This window comes from Corylus avellana, chromosome 4 (genome assembly GCF_965113065.1).
Source record: "Corylus avellana chromosome 4, dhCorAvel1.hap1.2, whole genome shotgun sequence".
Classification (NCBI taxonomy): domain Eukaryota; kingdom Viridiplantae; phylum Streptophyta; class Magnoliopsida; order Fagales; family Betulaceae; genus Corylus; species Corylus avellana.
In genome coordinates this window covers 4,800,450-4,824,109 of record NC_142493.1, presented here as the reverse complement: position 1 = coordinate 4,824,109, position 23,660 = coordinate 4,800,450, and the positions used below count along the sequence as shown (strand labels likewise).

Below are 23,660 nucleotides of genomic sequence, written 5' to 3'. Positions count from 1 at the left end.
AAATGTAATCATTGAAGGAGGATCTTCAACGGTTATCCTTGCAATCTAAAATCTGAAACTGAATGGATTGGGCAATAGTTTCTATCATTAAGGATATCCATAAGCTGCTCAAAAATTTCGGTGCTTGGTCAGCCACCAAAGTTTACAGGAGTCGCAACTCAACTTTGTACAATTTAGCAAACTAGGCTGCCTTCGTCAATTTCTTTGCATTTGTATCGAGGATCAACGGTGGATACAGTCCTTAATTTTTTTTCCCTATTTGTCCAGAAAAAAAAATACTACAATTGAGTACTAAAACATGATGAGACTTTGGTGAATTCTCGTCCTCTTCCATCTTCCTTAAGACATTTCCTGCTTCCTTGATTATGCAACAAAGTTCACTCCAGAGAGTTTATGGCATTAAATACAAGAGCCGACTATGCTGCACTTAATGATTTATAGAACTGGATCTAGATTCATGTATAAGTGAAGTATGTGATTTTTCTGTTCAGTCTGTAATTTACATGTGATTGTGATGACTTATTGTATAAATTTAACAGGTATGTCATAACTCCATATAATGACTACCCACAGCTACTTTTCTTACTCTTGAAATTGCTGAATGGTGAGTTAGCATGGTCTACCAGACGGGAAGTACTAAAGGTAGCTACTTCTGAACTATATTTCTAAGTTATATGCTGTACTGATTTCTTTTACTAAGATTATTCTTGTTCTTCTCCAGGTTCTTGGTATTATGGGCGCTCTGGATCCTCATGTATATAAACGAAATCAACCATGTTTGCCAGGGTCACATGGAGATGTACCCCGTGCTGCCAATGATTCAGGCCATGTTCAGTCTATGGATGATCTGCCTATGGATCTTTGGCCGTCTTTCGCAACCGAAGATTATTATTCCACGGTAGTGCATCAACCTGATATATGAATGTAGTTATTTTAGCATGTTGTAATAGTTTCTTTGGTTCTAGGTTGCGATCAATTCACTAATGCGAATTCTTAGGGACCCTTCACTTGCTAGCTACCACCTAAAGGTGGTTGGATCTCTTATGTTCATATTTAAGGTATGTCTAACACAAGGAAGTGTCTTTTTTTTTTTTTTTTTTTTTTGTATACCGACTTTTTTGTAACTGTTATTGATCTTCGTGTTCTCTGATGTCATTTTCTTGTTATACTTATTGTTTTGCGAGATTAGTCGATGGGTCTTGGTTGTGTTCCATACTTACCAAAGGTTTGTCTTTTAACTTTCAGTAGTAATTGCATATTATTCTACTTTTTTAGTCTGTTAACTGTGAAAGATGATATATTTCAGCTTTAGTTCTTGGCGTTAACATGTTAATTTGTTCATTTCTTTGGAAGTTCATCTCATTAACGTATAGGAATTGCAGCTGATAGGTTTTCTCATTGTATCGAAATGTGATCTGCTTCTTCTCTTTACTAAAAGATGGTTAGATGTATAATGCAAGTTAGAAGACTTTAATGAAAACAAAAAAAGGTATAATATTTTCAGAAGGGCATCCTGTTAACTAGTGGGAATTGCAGCTTATTTGTTTTCACATTCTATCCAGTTGTGATTGCGGCTTCAGTTCATTGAAAAAATGGATATAGATGTCTAATAAAAGGGAGAAGACTAATGAAGACAAGAGTATAATGTTTTTTGTGTTTTTGTCTGTCTATCATTGATCTAGACAGTATTTGTGGGAGGTCCAGTACTGGTGCATGCTAAACAATATTTTAATTACATATTTTTGTAGTAAAGTTTGGCTGATACACTGGTCCACTGGGTTTGTTTATGCTTGATTTAACTGTGCTTCTTACCCTTGCATGTAGGTTTTACCTGATCTATTTCATACTGTTCGTACATGTGAAGATACTCTTAAGGATTTTATAACATGGAAGCTTGGAACTTTGGTGTCTATTGTGCGTCAGGTATATTTTAATGTCATGCAATAATATCACACATTATGATTATTGTGGTTTCTCGGGATCTCGTGTTAGGAATTTGATGCACATGTGCAGCATATTCGAAAATACCTGCAAGACTTGCTCTGTTTAATCTCGGAATTATGGTCATCCTTCGGTTTTCCAGCTACCAGCCGTCCTTCACTTGGCTATCCTGTAAGTCCTTTTTGGGTACAATCACCTTCATGTCATATTGTTACATTGATTATTGTGCTTGTGTTTCTATTGCAATTATTGTTTTCATACATATACTTGACTTTTTGCTCAGGTTCTGCACCTAGTGGAACAGCTTTGCTTGGCCCTCAATGACGAGTTTAGAAAGCATCTTCCTCGTATTCTTCCAGGTTGTATCCAAGTTCTAAGTGATGCAGAAAGGTGTAATGACTACACCTATGTTCCCGATATCCTCCACACTCTAAAAGTGTTTGGCGGTTAGTGCTATTTAGTTTTGGATATCCTGTCTTGCTAATTAAAATTTTATTGCCGTTAAGTACCTCTGTAGTGCATGGGAAAAGTTTTTAGAATGAACAAGAAACTTCTGGCATATGTATTAAATATACGGAACTATAGTGCTTGTTGAATATGGTATGGAATTACATGGTTGACAAACTGAAATGTAGTATGGAGAACAATTTGTCAATTTACTTTGGATTGTTTCAATGAAATTAGTGAAGTATATTTGCAATTGGTTGAATGAGTAAGTGAAGGAAAAACAGGAAATGAATTCAGTTAAGTTAATGCAAGAAATTGCAACATGGGAGAAACAACATTCTTTAGTTTGCGAGAAACATTCAGGTGTTTGGCAATGTAGAAAGGAAAAAAAAAAAAAAAGGTCTCTTTTTAGAGGATTTATGGGCTTTTGATGTTATGGAAGCTGAAAGGGGCTTAGGGGTGGAAGAGAAAATTCAGAAGGCAGAAGTTAAATGGTCTATTTTCATGGAGGTGGGGAGCTGGAGACAGAAATCTAGGGTTTCGTGGTTAAAGGAGGGGGACAAGTACAAAGTTTTTCACACCATGGCGAACTCCAATAGAAGAAAGAACTCTATAGGCTCCCTTTTGATTGGTGGTAGTATCAATACTAATTAGACAGAGATTAGCCAGCACATTGGACAATTTTATCATAAGTTATATACTGAGGAGTGTAGTTGGAGGCTGGTGGTGGATGGGCTCTCCTTTGACTCCATTATGGAGTTTGAGGCTTCTTGGTTGGAGGGAGACTTTGGAGAGAAGGAGGTGAGGAAGGTTTTTTTAGCTATGGTTGGGGACAAGTTGGCGGGCCTTGATGGTTTCTTTATGGCGTTCTTTCAAGCGTTTTGGGATGTGCTTTAAATGGATATCATGAAGGTTTTAAGTGATTTCCATGCTAGAAAAAAGTTTGAGAAGAGTTTCAATTCCTCATTTATTACGCTCATTCCAAAGACTCCAAGTGCTATTGACCTCCCCGATTAGTCTTGTGGTCAGTATTTACAAAATGATTGCTAAGATCTTAGTTAACAGGCTTAGGATGGTTATGGAGAAGATCATTTCTAAGTCTTAGAGTGCCTTCATTAGAGGTAGATTCTGGATCCGGTTCTTATTGCCAATGAATGCCTTGATAGTAGGCTTAGATTTGTCCGGCTGGGCGTCGTTTGTAAAATGGATTTGGAGAAAGCGTATGACCAAGTGAATTGGGATTTTTGTTATATTTGCGGAGGTGTTGTGGTTTTGGAGAAAAATGGGGTTTGTGGATATATTATTGTATTTCCTCTTTGCGCTTTTCGGTTGGCAATTTTGTCTTCTCTCATCTTCTGTTTGCTGATGATACTTTGATATTTTGTGGTGCTTTGTCTTCTTATTTGCGTCATCTACAAAGCTTATTTTTGTGTTCTGAAGTGGCGTCAGGCTTGAAGGTAAATCTGGATAAGTCATAATTGGTCCCTGTGGGGAATATTTCTTAAGTGGGAAGGTTGGCTCGTATCCTAGGGTGTGGGGTTTCCAAACTTCCGATCAAGTATCTTGGGTTACCGTTGGGGGCTTCCTATAAGGCTAAGCATATCTCGGATGATGTTATTGAGAAGCTGGAATATCAGTTGGTCAGTTGGAAAATGGTGTACTTGTCCAAGGGTGGCAAAGTTACCCTCGTCAAGAGTACTCTCGACAAGTGTTGCCAAATGCATTGAGAAGATCCAACATGATATCTTTTTGGGTGGGCTAGGTGAAGAGTTCAAATATCACCTGGTGAGTTGGTGTATGTTTTGTTTTTCGATCTCTGAGGGAGGGTTGGGCATCTGGAATTTGTTGGTGTTTAATTGTGCTCTCTTAGATAAATGGTTGTGGCAATATGGGTGTGGGAGAGAGGCTTGGTTGAGAGTTGTGGATTCAAAATATGGAAGTTGATAGGGGGGTAGTGCTCTCTTGTTCCTGGCAGAGCCTTTGGGGTAGGGGTTGTGGAAGAATATCAGGAAAGGGTGAGATAATTTTTTTCAGCCTAAAGCCCAAACATTTCTGTGGTTTAAAGTTGTGGGCTGGGCCTAAGGTATCGCTCAAGAAGATTTGGCCCATTAGGTTTGGTCCGGATCCAGAGCCTTTTTTGGGGTCTCAGGCGGGCCTTGCAGCGGTTGGTTCCGGATCGTGCAGTGGGTCTTGGGGATGCTGTTATGGCGAGGGTGTTAGCGGTGGTCTAGGGTGATTGTCTTTGGTGTCTAGAGTCTGTCCCTGAGTCACCGGTGTTGGCTCTGATGGTTTCAGGGGCCTCTGACGGTTCCTCCAACGAACTCTGTGAAGGTCTCGCCTTTGTGGTGGAGTGTAACAACTAGAGAAGGTGGAGGTTGTGGTGGTTTCTGTATCTCCGACGGTGGAAGAGGATCCTGGTGAGGCTGTTTGTAATTTTTCCCCGGCGAAGGGCTTGCTCTGGCAGGGTTTTTTTGGGCCGAGAACTATTCCTTCACCATCCTGATCAACACTGGATGGTAAGGAAGCTGCTTCTGCTTTTCTTTAGAAGTTGGGTCCTCTAACGACAAGGTTATAGGCCACTCATAGTGTCCTGAAGACAGATTCTCCAGAGTGCTCTGGTGGTTCCTCCTCAGGGGCGGCTGAGCTGGGTATAAGCCTTAGACTCTCTCATCCTATGATGTCGGAGGTTGGAGCACCTAGTTATCCTTCTGTTTCCAAGTCATAGCAAGGGTATTCTTGGAGAGTGAAGAACAGTATAGGTGCGCAGCTGAATAAGATGTAGAAGAAGCTGTTGGGCTAGGCAATGGCGGCCTCTCCGTTGGCCGGGGTGGAGGGATATTCTGAGGTGGTGCTCAATGTGATGGAAGTCGCTCCCACTTTGGGGTTGTCTTTTAGGGGTGACGAGAAAAGACTTGAGGATCTTTTTTCTGTCATTGAAGAGGATCGATATTGTGAAGATGGGTTTGCTACATCTAGTACTAAGGGGACGAGGGAGCTTAAAAATTTGGAATGCTCCATTAACTTTGAGGCTAGAGGTAGTGGGCATAATAGGGGCAAAGCCGCTAAGGCAGGGTAGCTTGCGGGTTTATGTTTGCCTTGTGAGGATGTGGTTTTTTTGGGTTTCAGGGTTCTGTTTTGAGAACTCATGGTTTTTTGGGTTTCAGGGCTCTTTTATTATGGTATTGGGCTCGTAGGTTTTCCTCTGTACTTAGGGGCGCCTTACGCTTTTTGATATATACAACATTACTTATCAAAAAAAAAAAAATTTGAGGTGGGGGATGGCACTAAGATCAGCTTTTGGCATGACCAATAGTGTGGGGAAGCGGCTTTAAAGGTAGCTTTTCCAGTTTTATTTGGCCTTGCTTGCACAAAGAATGCCTCTATAGCGGCTAATTTTGAATTTTTGGGTGGTTCCAACTAGTGGAATGTGAGCTTTGCTAGAGCAGTGCAAGGTTGGGAGGTGGATGTCTTTGCTTCTTTTTATCAGGTGTTGCATTTAGTTAGAGTGGGAAGAGGGCGTGAAGATTAGCTACTATGGGCTTCTTCCAAAAAAGGTTTGTTTAAGATTAAATTCTACTTGTGCTTGATGGTTTCTGCTGTAGGGCGCTGCTTCCCCTAAAAGAGTGTTTGGTGGACACAAGCTCCTTCGAAGGTGGCAGTTTTTGTATGGTCGGTGGCTCTAGGCAAGATTCTCACCTTGGATAATCTTAGGAGGCAGTACATTATCGTGATGGATAGATGTTGCATGTGCAAGAGGAATGAGGAGTCGGTGGATCACATTCTTCTCCATTGTGATGTGGCTTTCGCCACTTGGAATGCCTTTTTTAGTCGTTTTGGGATGTCTTGGGTTATGTCTAGAAGTGTTGTTGATTTGCTTAATTGTTGGTGGTCCTATGGCAGGCCTTTGAGTGCTGCAATGTGGAAAATGGTGCATATGTGACTCTTTTGGTGTATGGAAGGAAAGGAATGGTTGATGCTTTGAGGACAGAGAGAGTATGTTGGGGGAAATTTTATATTTGTTCAATGAAACTTTGTATTTATGGACAGCAGCGTATATGTCTCCTCAATTGATTAGTTTTAGTGATTTCCTTGTTTGTTTTGCCCCTAATAATTAGGTGGTTCCTTTTGTGTACTTTTGGTGTACTTAGGGGCGCTTTATGCTTTTAATGTGATTGGTTTATTACTTATTAAAAAAAAAAAAATTCTTTAGTTTGTAAGTCGTGCAAAAGCCAGCAGGAGTTGAGCTCTTGTTGGCAAGACATTACAAGAACTTTTGGTTAAAAAGTAGACTGCTAATAAGCGCTAGCTTAAATGGCACTTCTTCCCACTTCAAAGAATAGGATGGAGGGTGAGGTTGTGAGTTCAAGACCCATTGGGTGTGTAACCAAGTGAAAAACAGGAGGAAGAAATTTCATACATTAATTATTTGTAGAGCATATTATCTATTATGCTAGGACAGGAAGTTTCATGCTTTTGGAGTTATTGCCAAAAGCAAATTATTAATTGGTGACTGTTATGAAATGCGCAAAAGAAGCAAAACACACAACATGAAGATTCGCAATATGGATGCATTGAACGAAGTAATGCATTAAATGATGTCCAAATGTTATAAAGTATATTCACCTGATGAATGGATGGATCTAGTAGGAATATTAACTCATAAAACACCACAAAAGATAGGACAGAAGCATCTTCCACAGTACTGTACAAGAAGATCTACTACTCTTAGTTGATTGGTATGCATTCTCACATTATGTCAACTATGTGTGTTAGTTTTTAGTTGATTGGTCAGTGTCATGGTTGGTTCGAGAAGGTGGTCTGTGGAGTCCAAAGACTTTGAGTTGCTGATTAAGGGAGGGGCCTTAGGGGTGAGAATTTATGAAAGAAGCAACGGGAAGCTAAGGTTGGTTTTTTTACAGAAGGATGAGTTAGCTTGGTTGGTGCATATTGTGGAGGAGTTGGTGACAGTGGAAAGCTCTGAGGTTTTTTGGGATCAATCTCGAGCTGGGTATCCTCGGGTAATTGTATAGAGACGCTCGAATAGGCATGGGTGTTTCTTGACGGTGGAGGAATTTGATGGTAGGAGAAGGTGTGGCAACATCCTCATTCCAGAAGGTAGATATGGACAAGGATGGGAACAGTTTATAGTGGAATTGCGCACAGCAAACTTCTCTCTCCGTGAGGCCAGCAAGGGAAAGAAAGACAAGGAGGGGAAGGGTAGGAGGAGTTATGCGGAGGTGTTAGCTTTGACGGTGAATCCAGCGGAGGAGGTCTTTGGTTCTTATCCAGAGCCGATAGCTAGGTTGCCCTTGTGGTTGAAAGAATCCTCTGTAGGGACGAACAAGGCCATAGATTTTGTCAATCTAGCAAGGACGCCGGTGCATCAGTTTCCGGCGAGTATCCACCATGGCCATGTCGATGCTGGATAGCGTCACCCAAATTTGGGTGCAAGCACGGGGGCTTTCCCAATGGTGCCGGCGAGTCAAATTCCGGCAAGGTTGTCTGCATCGAGCAATGGTCCGAAGAGGTTGAAGGGATGGGACGGCGCTGATTCTCATGCTGAGCAGGTTTGCTTCAACGTTAGGCTCGAGCTACTAAACGTAAAGGACACGTTATGCAGACTAAAAGCAGAGATTGACGTGGGAGTGGGGAAGATTGATCTAGTACTCAATAATGTGAAGAAAAATGGACCTGGGCAAGAAGTGAGAGGCTCGTTTGTCCCTCAGATTAAAGCCCAAAAAGAGACAGAGAAAAGTGGTATGAATAGCAAAGTTAAAGTTGGTGTGGATCAGCCCAAGGAACAACTGCATTTTAAGAAGGACCCCACATAGTGTGTGGGGTCATTGAGAGAGAGGACGCTGAGAGAGAGAGGCGCTGGAACTGGAACCCCAGCGGTGGCGCGTGTAGGCGCGTCCCGCTAGAGCTCGGTTTTCTGTTTTCGTGGGATGCGTTCGTGTAGATTAGGATGGAGCGACGGTTTTCGGTGGAAGCTAAAACCTTCTTTTTCTCGACGAAGGCTTCGAAGCTTCGTTTGGAGGAAAGAAGGAAGGGTTTTGTAGGGCTTATTCTGGTGGGTCAGCGAAGTGCTTCCTGGTTGGCAGCTACGGTAGAAGAGGCGTCTCAGTCTCAGGTGAAGGAAGATTTCGTCAAAAAATTTAGCGAGGAAGGGAAGTCTTTGTCGGTGAGCGGGGGTAGTAACAAAGCTGGGAGATTCCTGGAGGTGGTTGCCTATCTGGAGGACGAACGGAAAGGTATCATCTGGATCCCAGAGGCCCGCTCTGGGCGGGGTTGGCGGAGGTTCGTGGTTGAGCTGCGTTCGTTGATGGCTGCGCAGGCGAGTTCTCCAGGGTTTTCGAATTCTGAGAGTTTCTCTCCGGGGACAAAAGATGGACGGTCTTTTGCCGAAGCGTTGCGCTCTTCTTCCTGCGAGGTGGCGGACATTGCTGGGGCGCGGCTTCTTTCGTCGCAAGAGATTGACTTGTTCCCGGTGGCGAGCTGTTTCGAGATGGGGAATGCTAGAGTGGAAACACGATTCGCGATGGATTGTTACGAAATGGAGAAAGCTCATCCCTTGATTGAGCAAAGCTTCTCGTCTCCGGTGGCGGCGGCAGCAAAGTTTAGAAGGAACAAGGCGATGAGGCGATTAGGGTTTTTCTGCGATAAGTTGGACCGGATCCTTCGCGGGCTGGGTGAGAAGCCCAAAGGTAAGCGGATTAGGGTTGGTTCTTTGGGTTATGATGGGCAAAATTCCGGGTCGGTTTCCGGGTCGGCTGTGGTTCAAATTCCAGTTTGCGGCCCTGTTTTGGATCCCGATAAGTTCAGCGATGGGTTTTTGTTGCATTCGGATAAGTCTTCGCCGGAGTCTCCTGGGTTTGCTGAGAATGCTCAAATTGGTGATTTTGGACGGAAATCTTCCCCGGCGACTCCTGTGTCTCCGGCGAGGCTTTGGCGCAGTTTGAGGGATGACGCTACTGCTCCTACGGTGGTGGCTACTGTTTCTTCGGTGGCTTCTGTTTCGCCTGTGAATCATTTCTCTTTTCCTCCGGCGATTCCTGCGGTTGCTTCTACTTATCCGGCGAGGCTTCAGTGCAGGATGAGGGCTGAGGCTTCTGTTCCTCCGGTGGTGGCTACTGTTCCTCCAGTGAGGGCTATTGTTTCTCCGGTTTTCTCTTTTCCTCCTGCACCTGCCAAAGCTTTGATAGATAACCAAGTTTCCAAGTGTTATACACGGAGAGCGAAGGATAAGGAAGCTAAACAGCTTCATAAGAAAAAGATGCCGCTGGGGGTGAAGAATTTGGAATGCTCCGATAACTTTGAGGCTAGGGGCAGTGGCTCGAGTAGGGCTAGGGATGTGGGGTGATCATGTGTAGGGTTAGCCTTTGTGTAGGGTGTTTTTTGTGTAGGGTGTTTTGATTTCGGGGGTTCTTGGGTGGATCTTTTTAGGTTCCTTGTGGGTGCTCCTTGGGAGCTTAGGGTTTTATTGGGTGTATAGCCGCACTCTTTTATACTCCCTGTGTAATCGTGTTGCGCCCTGTTGGGTTTTTGATATATACAAATTTACCTATCAAAAAAAAAAAAGGCCCAGCCCACTGCAAAGGGCAAGGCTTTGCTGAAATATAGGAGGAGAAAGGTTGGGTGGGCCGCAGGTGTGCTTGGTAGCAAGGGATAGGATGCTGGTGGGGGCTGCTCAGCTTTAAGTGGGCTATCGAAAGGAATTTAGGGGTTGTCACCAGTGCTGGAGCAGCAAATGCCGCTACTAGCCCAGCCCTTGCTGGAGAACGAAAAGGCGCCGACAGTTTTGGTGGGTTCGATGCCGGCGTATTCTAAATTGCTGGAGATAGCACAGTCGGTGCCGGAGGTTGTTAAGGCACCGTCGATAGCCCAGTCTTCGTCGGATGTTAGGAGGGTGATGGATGGGATTTTGGGGCCGCTGTCGGCGAATACTCAGGTGTCGGAGACTACGTCGCCGGCGGAGACAGCCCAGCTGTCGACGGTAGGAGTTCAGATGATGCCGAAGATCGCCCAACCCTCGCCTTCGTTAGTCGAGTCGCCCCCGGTCGTCGAGTTGAGTACTGGTTTGCCGCTTGGGGGGGTGCAGAGGGCTTTGACGATGAGGGTTCTGACCTTGGAAGATTTTCAAGAAGCCACAGACAAGCCGGAATCTGAGAAAGGAGTGGGAGCGCCGCCGATGGTGATTTGGAAGATGGGCATGTCATTGGAATGTCCCGTGGAGATCGGCAAGGTTGGGGAGGGTTTGCTTTCGACAAGAGCTCAGTCTAACTCGCCGGAGACATGCGCTCGTCTGAAATCTGGGTTGGTTGGAGTGGGCTGTTCGGCAGAGACTCCCCGGGGGGAGGAAATGGGTCTGGGTTTGTCGATGGTTGGGAGGCTGAGATCGTCGGTGTCTTCAATTCCTGGTGAGCCTGGAATAGGTATGGATGAGGGTAGTTCTTCAGGGATAGGGGGGCTGGAGGAAATAGAGTCAGAGAAGGTTTCTTCTTGCTGGGTTGTTGATAGCTGCCTAGATTTTTGCCCCAAAATTGGCGTTTCTGATGAAGGAAAAAAGGAGAAGCTGGCTGCTTTGCTCAATTCTATTGAAGCTTCTAGAGTGCAGCCTGACTCTGGGTTGGGAGGCATTTTGGCTAGTACTTCTGTCTCTAAAGGAAAGAGGGAATTAAAGAGGTTAGGGTGTTCTCTTAATTATGAGTTATGACAGGTGCCAAGCGGAAATTGTGCAAGGTAGGGGTAGAGGGAAGGGTCGATATAGTGACTATGAAGCCGAACATCATTGCTTGGAATGTGAGAGGGTTAAATGCTCTCAAGAAAAGATTGCGGATTAGGGGTCTTTTGAAAGAATTGAAAGCGGATATTGTGTGCTTGATTGAGACTAAGATGGAAACCATTTCCCGAGAGGTGGTTCATAGTTTATGGGGAGGTCCACATGTGGGTTGGATGTGAAAAGGGTCTAACGGTTTGTCGGGGGGTATGTTGTTGATGTGGGATAGGAGGGTGGTTGAGAGTAAGGAGGAGTGTGTGGGACACTTCTCTCTAGATTGTTCTTTTCAGAATGTGGAGGACAACTTTGTTTGGGCGTTTTGGGGGGTGTATGGCCCGAATGATGATGTGAAGAGAAGGGTCCTTTGGGAAGAGTTGGCAGGTTTGATGACGGTGTGGGAGATCCCTTGGTGTTTTGGCGGGGATTTTAATATTGTCCAGTTTCCTAGTGAGCGTTCTAGTGCCCCTTACTATACTACAGGCATGATGGAGTTCTCGGACTTTATATCTGAAAATGGGTTGGTGGACATTCCGTTGATGGGGGGGGGCCAATTTACTTGGTCAAATAACCAAGAGAATGAGACTTGGTCTAGAATTGACCGGTTCTTACTCTCCTCGGATTGGGAGGATCATTACCCAATGGTGTCTCAAAGAAGACTTCAACATCTACTCTCCAATCACTTCCCTTTGCTATTGGACTGTGGGTTTCCTTGTGGAGGTAACAAGTGTTTTAAATTTGAGAATATGTGGCTTAATTCCGAAGGGTTTGTTGACAAGGTCAAGTCTTGGTGGGGGTCTTATTCGTTTGAGGGATTACCTAGTTTTGTGCTAGCTAATAAGCTAAAATCCCTTAAACTTGATTTGAAAAAGTGGAATGAGGAGGTGTTTGGAGATATTGGGAGGAAAAAGAAGGAGTTGTTGGAAGGAATTCAAGAGTTGGAAGCTTTGGCAAAGTCGAGAGGTTTAGCTCAAGAGGAGAAGCTTAAAAAGGCAGACATGTCGAAAGAGTTGGAGAATACCTTGTTGTGTGAAGAAATTCATTGGCATAAAAAATCGAGAGCTTTGTGGCTTAAGGAGGGGGACCGAAATACTCAGTTTTTTCACAAGGTGGCTAATTCTCATCGCAGGTATAATCGTGTGGAAGTGCTTCGTATCAATGGTGTCTTGTCCAATGATCCCACTGAGGTAAAAGATCATATCGTGCAGTTCTATCAAAGATTATATTCGGAGTGAAGTACTTGGAGACACATAATGGATAACCAGTCTTTTTTGTCCATTAATGAGGAGGAAAGTATTTGGTTAAAAAGAGATTTTGAGGAAAAGGAGGTATGGGAGGTAGTAAAAGGCATGGAGGGTGACAAGGCTTCGGGTCTGGATGGCTTCTCCATGGCTTTCTTTCAAGCGTATTGGGGTGTAGTAAAACATGATGTTATGGCTGTTTTTGCGGAATTCCATCGTAGACAGAGGTTGGTGAAGAGCTTGAATGCAACTTTCCTTTCCTTGATCCCAAAAAAGACGGATGCGGTGGAGATGAAGGATATTCGGCCCATTAGCTTGGTGGGAGGGGTGTACAAAATTATCTCCAAGGTACTCGCCAATAGGATGAGAACAGTTTTGGGTAAGATCATTTCTAATTCTCAAAATGCTTTCATCTATGGTCATCAAATCTTAGACTCTGTTCTTATTGCTAATGAATTTGTGGATAGTCGTTTGAGATCAGGGGAGGCAGGTGTTATGTGCAAATTGGACTTGGAAAAGGCTTATGACCACGTAAACTGGGACTTTGTTTTGTATTTGCTGCATCGGTGCGGTTTCGGTGAGAGGTGGAGGGCTTGGATACAGTGGTGTATTTCATTGGTAAGATTTTCCATTCTTGTGAATGGTTCTACGAAAGGTTTCTTTAACAGTTCGAGGGTATTTGGCAAGGGGATCCTCTCTCTCCGTTACTTTTTGTACTTGTTATGGAAGCCCTGAGCAAGATGGTGAATGCGATTGTTGAGCAAGGCCTTTTGACTGGGTTCTCTGTGGGAGAAAGGGTCTTCTCAGAGTTGGTGGTTTCTCACTCTTTATTTGCTGATGATACACTGATTTTTTGTGAAGCGTCTTCCGAGCAAATCCGTTATGTGTGCCTTATTCTCTTATGTTTTGAAGCTGTTTCGGGTTTGAGAGTTGATCTTGGCAAGTCAGTAATTGTGCCTATTGGTGAGGTGGAGAACATTGGGGCTTTAGCTAATATCCTTGGGTGCAGTGTTGCTGCTTTGCCTATGAAGTATTCGGATATGCCTTTTGGGGCGCCGTATAAGGATACGGTTATGTGGAATGATGTGACTGAAAAGATGGAGCGTCAGATAGCTGGTTGGAAAAGAATGTATCTCTCTAGGAGAGGTCGTTTAACTCTCATAAAGGGTATGTTATCTAACCTTTCGACTTACTTTTTGTCTTTGTTTCCTATTCCTATGAGTGTAGCAAAAAGGCTTGAGAAAGGCCAAAGAGATGTCTTGTGGGGAGGGATGGGAGATGAGCCTAAGTTGCACCTTGTAAGCTGGAATCAAGTCTGTCGTCCACTACGTTCCGGTGGTCTTGGCATTCGGAAGTTGTATCAGTTTAACCAAGCTCTCTTGGGGAAATGGCTTTGGAGATATGCGAATGAGAGTGATGCTCTTTGATACAAGATTATCAAAGCTAAGTATGAAGATCAGGAGGGTGGGTGGTGTACTAAGGAGGTTTCGGGCTCTCATGGTGTGGGTCTATGGAAGCATATCCGACAAGGTTGGAACTTCTTTGCCAAAGGTATTCATTTTGAGGTGGGGGTGGGTTCGAAAGTTTGATTTTGGCATGATATTTGGTGTGGGGATCAACTGTTGAAGCATGCCTTCCCTTCCTTGTTCAATATCGCTAGATACAAAGAAGCTTGGGTGAAGGACAACCTTTCTTGGAGAAATGGGGTTGTCGAGTGGAATGTCATTTTTGTGCGGCCCATCCAGATTGGGAGATGGATATGGTCATTGCTTTCTTTGATCGGTTGTACTCTTGTAAGATAACCATTGACACTGTGGATCGTATTCGATGGTCCTCGTCTAAGAAGGGTAAGTTCGAGGTGAAGTTGTTCTTTAAGGCCTTGTCCAACATCGACCATGAGGCGTTTCCTTGGAAGAGTATCTGGTGCGCGAAGGTGCCATCGCGGGTGGCTTTTTTCGGGTGGACTGCAGCCCTCGACAAAATTTTGACTCTCGATAATTTGCAAAAGAGGAACTTTGTGGTAGTGGAATGGTGCTGTATGTGTAAGAAGAACGGAGAGTCTGTTGATCATCTTCTTCTTCACTGTGAGATTGCAAGAGCTCTTTGGCATACTATCTGTAGTCGGTTCGGGTTGTTTTGGGTTATGCCTTGCAGGGTAAGGAACTTGTTCGATTGTTGGTGGACGGGTGGGCGTTCTCGAAGTGCGGTTGTGTGGAAGATGATCCCTCTATGTCTTATGTGGTGTGTTTGGAGCGAAAGAAATGCTAGATGTTTTGAGAATTCCTCTAGGTCTTTAGAGGAACTTATTCATTTTTTCTTTTGCACTCTTTACTCTTGGACGGCCACTTGGCTAGCTCCTTTAGTGATTAGCTTTTCTGACTTTCTTTTTCATTTCTCTCTCTCTTAGGTGCTCTCTTTTTATACTTCCCGTGTATATGGGTTGTGCCCCTCTGGGCTCTTTTTATATCATCATTACTTATCAAAAAAACATATTAACTCATATGGACTTTGGTTCCTTGCCATGCGGCTTAAAACAATGATGGAGGTAGTTTCTCAAGTTGTAGATACCTGTCAGGAAAAGAAAATTGACATCTCAAGTTTGTAATCACAATGCCTGGGAGCATTGGTTTAATGTTCTTTCCTTTTTGCATTATTATACATTATAGGGAGAATTATGGGCCTGCTGTTTCCAATGGAGCAATGGATGTTTAGCACTTGGCTTTAATATTTTTTAGGATTAGTAATTATGAAGATTTTGATGAGTTTGGTGCTTAGACAGGCATTAAGGCTGGATCTATGCAATTTTATGTTTAAAAAAAAAATCTGGTTCTACCTTTTGGAGCTCAAGGTTGTTCAATTATACTACCACATACTTGATTCTCTTTTATAAATTTTTTGGAAATCAAAACGTTTAAAGAGCTTCCATTTTTTGGTTCGCATTGTAGGGACATTGGATGAACATATGCATCTACTTCTTCCAGCACTTATTCGTTTGTTTAAAGTGGAGGCTTCAGTGGATATAAGAGGTGCTGCTATCAAAACGTTGACATCATTGATCCCTCGTGTGCAGGTTGGCAAATATGGTTTTATCAGCTAATAGGGCTTTAGGATCACGTTTAGTTATATTTCCAAAGTTATTTATTTGTAGTATTTACAATTTTATGTTGATTATGTTACCTGTAACATTTTAATCTCTTTCATCAGGTTACTGGTCACATATCTTCTCTTGTGCATCACCTGAAGCTCATTTTGGATGGGTTAGTGTCCCTAATGCCATAATCCCAAATGATAATTCAAATCGGAAGCTTGCCTGTTTCTATTTCTGTTTGACAAGTAAATGATTCAACAAAAGACGTGAAGGGGACACATCCTTGGATTATAAATACAGATATAGCTACCCCAGAAACTAATCATAAAAAAATTAGAAGCAGGGTTTGGAAAATCCAAGATTTCTGGAGAAGCACTAGAAGAATGAGCTATCTGTTCTCTCTGACAAAGATCTTAAGAACACATGCATACTCTGATATACTCTCATGACGGTCACACGCATGACTGCCTGTGTGTATTGGATGCTTTTCTTTCTTGCTTACAAAATGTACAACCATGCAGTTCAATTTTTATTCCAATCATGTTGACCTAACTAAATACTGAAAAATTAGTTTCTGTAACATTTTTACTCTTATTTAGTCGCCTTGTATGGATCATAGAAATACTCTGTTTTGTTCTGTGAATCCTACCCGAGAGATCCATCTTTGGGAATTTCTGTAGTTCTTTTTTCCAATCACCACAACATTTTTTTATTTTTTATTTTTGTGGATAAGTAATCAAAATTCATTTCTTCACGAGAAAAAGAAAAAAAGATCAAGAAAGTCATGACAACTAGAAATATGAAAACAATTATAGGCAGCCATCTAGTGGAATAGGGTTTTGAAGAAAAAGGCCTTTAATTCCACCACCGCCTTCTCATTCATCTTCCATATTGCTTCACTTTGAGGACTACCAAACTGCCCTGCCCTCTCCAACAAGTAAAGAGATCTATCACCCGACAAGGCATGACTCACTTTAACTCAAAAAGGCTGAAGATAGAGCTCCACAAGGCACTAGCTATCTCGGAATGGAGTAAAAGGTGGTCAACGATTTCATAAGTTATCCATAGTGAGGATCTTTCATAAAGCAGCCGATCAAGCAAAGAAGGGGACTCTCAAGGGGGTCTTATTTCGCCAAATACTCTTCTTAGGGAAATGAGTGCTATCTTGTAAAAGAAATTATAGAACAATCTCACATCAAACAACCCTCTCTTAGAAGAAGCTCACCAAAGATCGTCTTCATAAAATTGATTGAACACCACAAGTTACAAAAGGGCATTACATTTTTCAGCAGAACCTATCAGTATGAATGCTGAGAGATCTCCTCCCCCCACCCCCCAAAAAAAAAAAATGCACAGAGATAATGTGACATGGTTCCCTCACGTTTTATCCTGGGCATCAATTGTACTTGCATTATTATTCTTAAAAGCGTAATAGTGTCCTTTACCCACTAATTGGAATACACTGAAGCACTATGGGCATGTCATAAATGTTAATTTCAATTATTTCTTGTCTGTGTGGAATTTTTTTTGTTGCATTCTTTTGTCTTGTCTATAAAACAAATCACCATCAGCTAACGCCTGGAAATTAATTGAGCCCAAATTATTGGCGGTCTCCAGCACTAACACGTGACTGTTAAGTCCCGTTTTCTTTTCTTTTCTTTCTTTTTTCCAAGTAATGTTTCATTTATTTGATTTTTTAATCAAAAGAAAGCTTCTCTAGTTCATTTGCAGCCAATTCCAAGTATCAGTGTGCTTCTATCTGGTTCTGATATGGTGATGAAACTTTTTTCTTTGTTTCTAACCTTATTTTAGATTTCACTACTGAAATTTGATCATGCTAATTGGAGATACAACTTTGATTTGCTCTAGGCTTTGAGTATTTTCTTCTCTGTGATGCTTCTGTTATCATTAAATCTATAACCTTATTTTAGATAATCTAGCATCTTCTATATGATGGAATTTTTCTTTCTTTCTCTTTATATTTTGAAAAACAAAATTCTACTATTTGCCTTTTGTTAAATCATCTATGAGGTTTGAATTATGTAAACTGTTCATTTACAGGAAGAATGATGATCTCCGGAAGGATGCTGTTGATGCACTTTGTTGTTTGGCTCATGCCCTTGGGGAGGATTTCACCATTTTCATCCCGTCAATACATAAACTTTTGTTGAAACATCGCTTACGGGTGTCATTTCTCTTCCTAATCATTACAGATCATTTTTATTATGAATATTAGTTATATATATAATATATTTATTTATTTATTTATTTCTTTTTTCCTTTTTTGTGCTTTTTATATATGTATGATCAACATCCTTTGCATATGAGATTTTAACTACAATTTTTTTTTAGCATAAGGAATTTGAGGAAATTGAAGGGCGCTTGCAAAGACGTGAACCATTAATCTTGGGGAGTATGGCTTCCCAAAGATTAAGTCGACGGCTCCCAACAGAGGTTATCAGTGACCCTTTAGATGATAAGGATATAGACCCCTATGACGATGGGTCTGATGTGCAGAAACATCTCAGAGGCCATCAGGTACATCTCTTCTTTGAGTACTTGTCAAAAGATGCATCTCTATTTAAATAGACAATCTGTAATCTATTTTACTGATGTTGTATGTACCATAATTGTTTAAAATCTTAAAAACTAAATGTTACGATACACATTGCTAAGACTAGGGATCACTTGAAAGATCTCGAACTATTTACTGAAATAATTGATCCTTTTTAGCTTAAGTTTCTAAAGATGAGTAAGCCTATCATAGTTATATTTGTGATTCATAGAACTTTCTTTTTGCTTAATTTTTATTTTCACTTTAATACTCAATGAATTTTACTTCGTTTCCAAATTTAATATAATTATACCAACTTAGTGCTTCTAAATTCGTTGAACTTTGTACAGTTCCAATTTCATTTCGATTAAACACAAATTTCTGTAGTGCTCCTGATGCAATTGAAAATAATATTTTTCCTATTTTCTGAGGAATAAACCTTGAACCACATAAATTATTAGAATTGACTGGGAGTTTTATAATGCATTGGTTCTGCTTGCTTCTGCAAGCAGCATATTTGTTTCACGTGGCTACTGATTACTGCTGTCACAATATGATTACTTTTATCTTGTTCTGGGCATTATAATTCTAGCATTTCAATTCCTGGAGTTTCAATAACTGATGTGTCTGCAACTACCATATTTGTTTGATGTGGCTACTGATTTCTGCTTGTTACAATATGATTGCTGTTATCTTGTTCTGGCATTATAATTCTAGCATTTCATTTCCTGGAGTTTCAATAACTGATGTGTTTGACACTTTCATAGATCTAGTAATATCTGTTTGTCTTGGCTTGCATATTCTTGTCTCTTATATTACGGGTTTGAGAGGATTTGAGCTATAAATTTTTCATCCAGGTCAATGATGCTCGATTACGCACTGCTGGGGAGGCTTCTCAGCGTAGTACCAAGGAAGATTGGGCAGAATGGATGAGGCATTTTAGCATTGAACTTCTGAAGGAATCTCCTTCTCCAGCCTTACGAACCTGTGCAAGGCTTGCGCAGTTGCAGGTATTGCTAACAGTATTATTTGTACGTTCTTCCTTTGGAGTTTGGATTTGGGTTCTGATCCTTAGCTTTTGCAGCCTTTCATTGGGCGTGAGTTGTTTGCAGCTGGTTTTGTTAGCTGTTGGGCACAGCTAAATGAGACTAGTCAGAAACAGTTAGTTCGTAGCTTAGAGATGGCTTTTTCATCTCCAAATATTCCTCCTGAAATATTGGGAACACTTCTTAACTTGGTATATCTCTTTTCTTTCAGTATATTAACTATTTCTATTTTTGTTACTAAATTACACACTGCCTCTGAAAAGTAAAGCAGCTGGGAAGTTAATTTGTACTGGTTGGAGGAGTGATGGTAGTGTAGTTAGGAGAGTGGTGATTTATATATGAGGTGAAGCTTTTGTTATGTCAGGAACAAAAGAGTATTAGAGGGACTGAAGATTCTTATATGTAATTCTTAATGATGATGCTATATGGTTATTAGATCATCTGAGATGTGGTTCTGCTTCGTTTTTTCGGCTTTTTTGATATTATAATTTCCATATCCAACAATATATCTAATATAACCAAGAAACTTGGATCGCAAAGATGGTTCCCCCACCCTCCTTGATCCAACTTGATAGGGCCATGTTGGCATCCCAACCATGATATGATATTACTTTCATAACCCAGTGCTGAGGCGATTTGGTTTTCTTTGATACCTTGGAGCCATCTAGCTATAGTGTTCCTGAGATCACACTGCAAGCGATTAACAAAGGTAGAGAGTTGATAGGAATGTTGGCAAGGTGATTCTGAATGAGACTGATTCTCTATAGTTTTAAGCCTTTTTCTTCCGTCTAAGCCCTAATCCAATGATGGTACATTAGGACTACCTTCCTACATCAGAACTAACATTTGTTAAAATCTATTGAAATTATTAACCGATTCTGCAGGCAGAATTCATGGAACATGATGAGAAACCTCTTCCTATTGACATACGCCTCCTTGGTGCTCTGGCAGAAAAGGTGTGCTTTCTCCTAATATTGTTTGTGGAATTTTACAATCTGTCTCAAAACAACCTTTCTTCCTGTCAAGTTTGTTTCATCTTATCATCTTCTCTAATATGTTTCTTGTATTTCTACACTATTAATATGGCATTCCAGTGTCGTGCATTTGCTAAAGCCCTGCACTACAAAGAAATGGAATTCGAAGGAGCACGTTCCAAGAAGATGGATGCTAACCCTGTTGCTGTAGTTGAAGCGCTTATACATATAAACAATCAATTACATCAGCATGAGGTATATTAAAAGGAAACTTACATTTTCAAAGTCTATTATTTTGCTGCTACTTTGCTCCCTTTTGATTGATGGAGGTTTATTTTTTTAGGCTGCAGTTGGCATATTGTCCTACGCCCAGCAAAATTTGGATGTTCAACTGAAGGAGTCATGGTAATGTTGGCCATTCATCTACCTATTCATTTTTATGTATGAACATGATGATGGAGGTTTTCTATGCGTCTGCAATTTCAATTATTTCCATGTGAAAATCTTAAAAGATACAGAGTACTCACTAAATTTTATTTGGGTAGGTATGAGAAACTGCAGCGATGGGATGATGCACTCAATGCTTACACTGCCAAAGCCTCTCAACCATCTAGTGCACATCTTGTCTTGGATGCCATTTTGGGTCTGTATAAATTAACCTGTGTTAATCTTTACTATTGCTTGGAGTATTCCATTTTTTTTTTCTGGCTTTCTTGCTTGCTGTAATGTTTTTTAATCTCAAAATTATTTTGCATGATAAGTTCAGAATGAATGAGTCAATTTTTCTTCTTATTTATTTTTGAGGCTTTATTGTCCACCCCCTCCCCCCCCCCCCCCCCCCCCCCCCCAAAAAAAATAAATAAATAAAATAAAACTTTGTTACAGATCGGTGCACCAATAAAAAAGAATAAATTTACATTGCCAGCTTAAGCTGACTAATTCCTTTTATCTTGAAGATCATATTGTGGTAAATGATTCTCTTCCAGTGTTACATGGCAAGCCCTGCACTGTTTGCTGCCTTTGAATTGCCAATTGGTGCATGTCTACAGCTTAGTGCCTTGAACTATTTTCAGTTTTTGCACAATAATGCTTGCGAACAATATTTGTCATACCTGTCGAGTCTGACTGCTGGCATGTTTTAGGCCTTTGGAAGGTAGCATTGCGTCAAGATAATACCCATAATTGAGCCAAGGGTGCAAATGGTGTATCTGAAATACTTTGGACTAATCAAGAGATTGTCTAAGCTCTCACCACACATTAAATATGTTGGATCATGGATTTGATTAGTAATGGTATTGACCAAAAAGTCTGCTTGTTGTGTAGCAAATATGGATTGATAAAGTACTGTAAAGAGAAGGTAAACTGTGAAGTCTGAAAAACTTTAGCTGTAAGGTTAGTATATGAAAAGGCGATGGGCTATTGGTAAATGGAAAAAAATGAGGAATCTTTTTTCTCCTCAGTGATGATGGAACAGTGATCTTTGTTTCCCCTTTTGTCCTCAGTGATGATGGAACGGTGATCTTTGCTTCCCCTTTTGTTATTAGATGATGTTACCAGAATCTGTCTAGCAATATTCTAAATAAAAAAATATGTATGTGTTATAATATTTCATGTTGTATCTTACATGAATTTCTTAGAGTTGCAATTGTTTGCAACATGAGTTATATATTATGCATCAGAGATACCTTTTTATTTTGTAATAACGTATTGACTGATGCTTGATTCAAGCAATAAATGCAACTTCTATAATACCTATTCTTCCTTGTTTGTTTCTGACTTCTTAATTGGTGTTCTTGTTAACCTCTTTCCAAGTTTTCATTTAGAGGTTAGATGCCATTCCTTAACTCTCATTGTTCTCTCCTCTTCCTTTTTTGTATGTGTTTTTATTCTTTTTTTGGTTCTTCCAGATATGTTTTTGGGTTTTCCTGATTTTTCCTTGCCATGTTTTAGAGATTTGAATTGTTGGGGCCTTCTTCGTTGTATTAGTTTCTGAAAATGCTTCATATGAGTGTTGTCTGCAGGGCGGATGCGGTGCCTTGCTGCATTGGCTCGATGGGAGGAGCTTAACAGCTTGTGCAAGGAATATTGGATCGCTGCAGAGCCAGCTGCTCGACTAGAAATGGCACCAATGGTTAGGCTCGTGATGTTAAAATGGTTGCTATCAGTATCCTTACTGCTCATGCTTATGTTCCTTATGTTGTTGTGCCAGGCTGCAAGAGCTGCTTGGAACATGGGAGAGTGGGATCAAATGGCTGACTATGTGTCTCGATTAGATGATGGTGATGAAACTAAACTCCGGGGTTTGGGGAACACTACTGCTGGTGGTGATGGAAGTAGTAATGGAACATTTTTCAGGGCTGTCTTATTAGTTCGTAGAGGAAAGGTATGCTTCTGTTCCACAATGTTAATACTCCTGACTATGCATACCTTTTGCGATTTTCAGAACCATTTACAATTTTTTTCTTACGCTTTTCTATTTTATATCTTTACCTATCAAAAAAAAAGTATGATGAAGCACGCGAGTACGTTGAGAGAGCTCGAAAATGCCTGGCAACAGAACTTGCTGCTTTGGTGAGTTTCTTCTTGAATATTTGGAAACCTTTAGCATTTTGTTTGTAAATTTCTTATTCCACTTAAAAAAATGATCCCGATGTCACATTTTGATGGTGAATTATATTTTGAGGTTTAAAAGAACTGATCCTGTCTTCTTCTTTTTTTTTTCATTCTCTCTTTGGTGAACTGACCACATCATGAGGGGAAAACTAGCCCATTAAAGTCTATTCTAGTAAAGAGAGGGGTGGGGGGGAGAGAAGAACAGCACAAGTGGTGGATTTGCAAAAACTTGAAATTATTATGTTTAGTGGTATTTTAGTAATTTAAGTTTGGGGGTTGTTTGGTGTCTGGGTATATGTGTCGTTACAAGTTTGTTTTCATCTTTATTTGATTTGGTTTGGATGTACTTCTTAGGGAGCCTTCCTCTCCTGGAATATAGAGATTAGGTGGACTCCACATCAGGAAAAAATAATGTTATGTTACTATGTAGTGTTTATTTTGTTTATCTATTTGTTTTGCAGTTGCAAAGGTGAGTCAACATCTTGGTTATTTTAAAATTTGAAATATGATACAATTACAAGTCAATGTTTGACATTTTTGCAACAAAAGATAAAACAAAAGTGCGTCACTGCTGTAATTGGTAAAGGCAAAGAATGCCTTTAATGATATGGAATTGGTGCGTACTAATTTTGGGTTTTATTTGACCCAACAATAAACTTTTCAGCTGAAATAATCATTTCCCTTCGTAGTATCAACCTAGGTGACAAGCGTAGCTTTTGCCTGATTTGGGCTATATCTCACCCAATTAGTAAAATTTCATGCACATTGAATTATGGATATTATAAAAGGAGAGACGACTTTGAAAACAACACTAAGTTGAAAGATTAATTTTTTGGGCAGCACTTGAGCAATAATCCTGCAACTCTCACTTGTTTTGAAGAATAAGGAAATATATGTGGAATTCTCTTCGAGGGCGGCCTTTCGGCGACTCTAGGCTAGATTATTACCTTGGATAATCTCAAGAAGTAGCATGTTATTGTGAT

At 40.9% G+C, this 23,660-nt stretch overlaps 1 protein-coding gene across 4 annotated transcripts in view; it reads left to right on the top strand.

Annotated features, from left to right (window-relative positions):
- Positions 1-23,660, top strand: part of TOR (target of rapamycin) — a 79,410-nt gene that overhangs the window by 43,886 nt on the left and 11,864 nt on the right. For all 4 annotated transcript variants that reach the window (XM_088515075.1, XM_088515074.1, XM_059591355.2 and 1 more), the window contains exons 16-35: positions 540-642; positions 722-898; positions 966-1,058; positions 1,190-1,225; positions 1,825-1,923; positions 2,014-2,112; positions 2,225-2,387; positions 15,348-15,472; positions 15,607-15,659; positions 17,552-17,675; positions 17,843-18,028; positions 18,902-19,054; positions 19,129-19,281; positions 19,975-20,046; positions 20,185-20,319; positions 20,408-20,469; positions 20,610-20,707; positions 22,086-22,195; positions 22,274-22,447; positions 22,570-22,635. In XM_088515075.1, the coding sequence (XP_088371201.1) occupies positions 540-642; positions 722-898; positions 966-1,058; positions 1,190-1,225; positions 1,825-1,923; positions 2,014-2,112; positions 2,225-2,387; positions 15,348-15,472; positions 15,607-15,659; positions 17,552-17,675; positions 17,843-18,028; positions 18,902-19,054; positions 19,129-19,281; positions 19,975-20,046; positions 20,185-20,319; positions 20,408-20,469; positions 20,610-20,707; positions 22,086-22,195; positions 22,274-22,447; positions 22,570-22,635 (2,281 nt within the window). The remainder of the gene's footprint in view (positions 1-539; positions 643-721; positions 899-965; positions 1,059-1,189; positions 1,226-1,824; positions 1,924-2,013; positions 2,113-2,224; positions 2,388-15,347; positions 15,473-15,606; positions 15,660-17,551; positions 17,676-17,842; positions 18,029-18,901; positions 19,055-19,128; positions 19,282-19,974; positions 20,047-20,184; positions 20,320-20,407; positions 20,470-20,609; positions 20,708-22,085; positions 22,196-22,273; positions 22,448-22,569; positions 22,636-23,660) is intronic.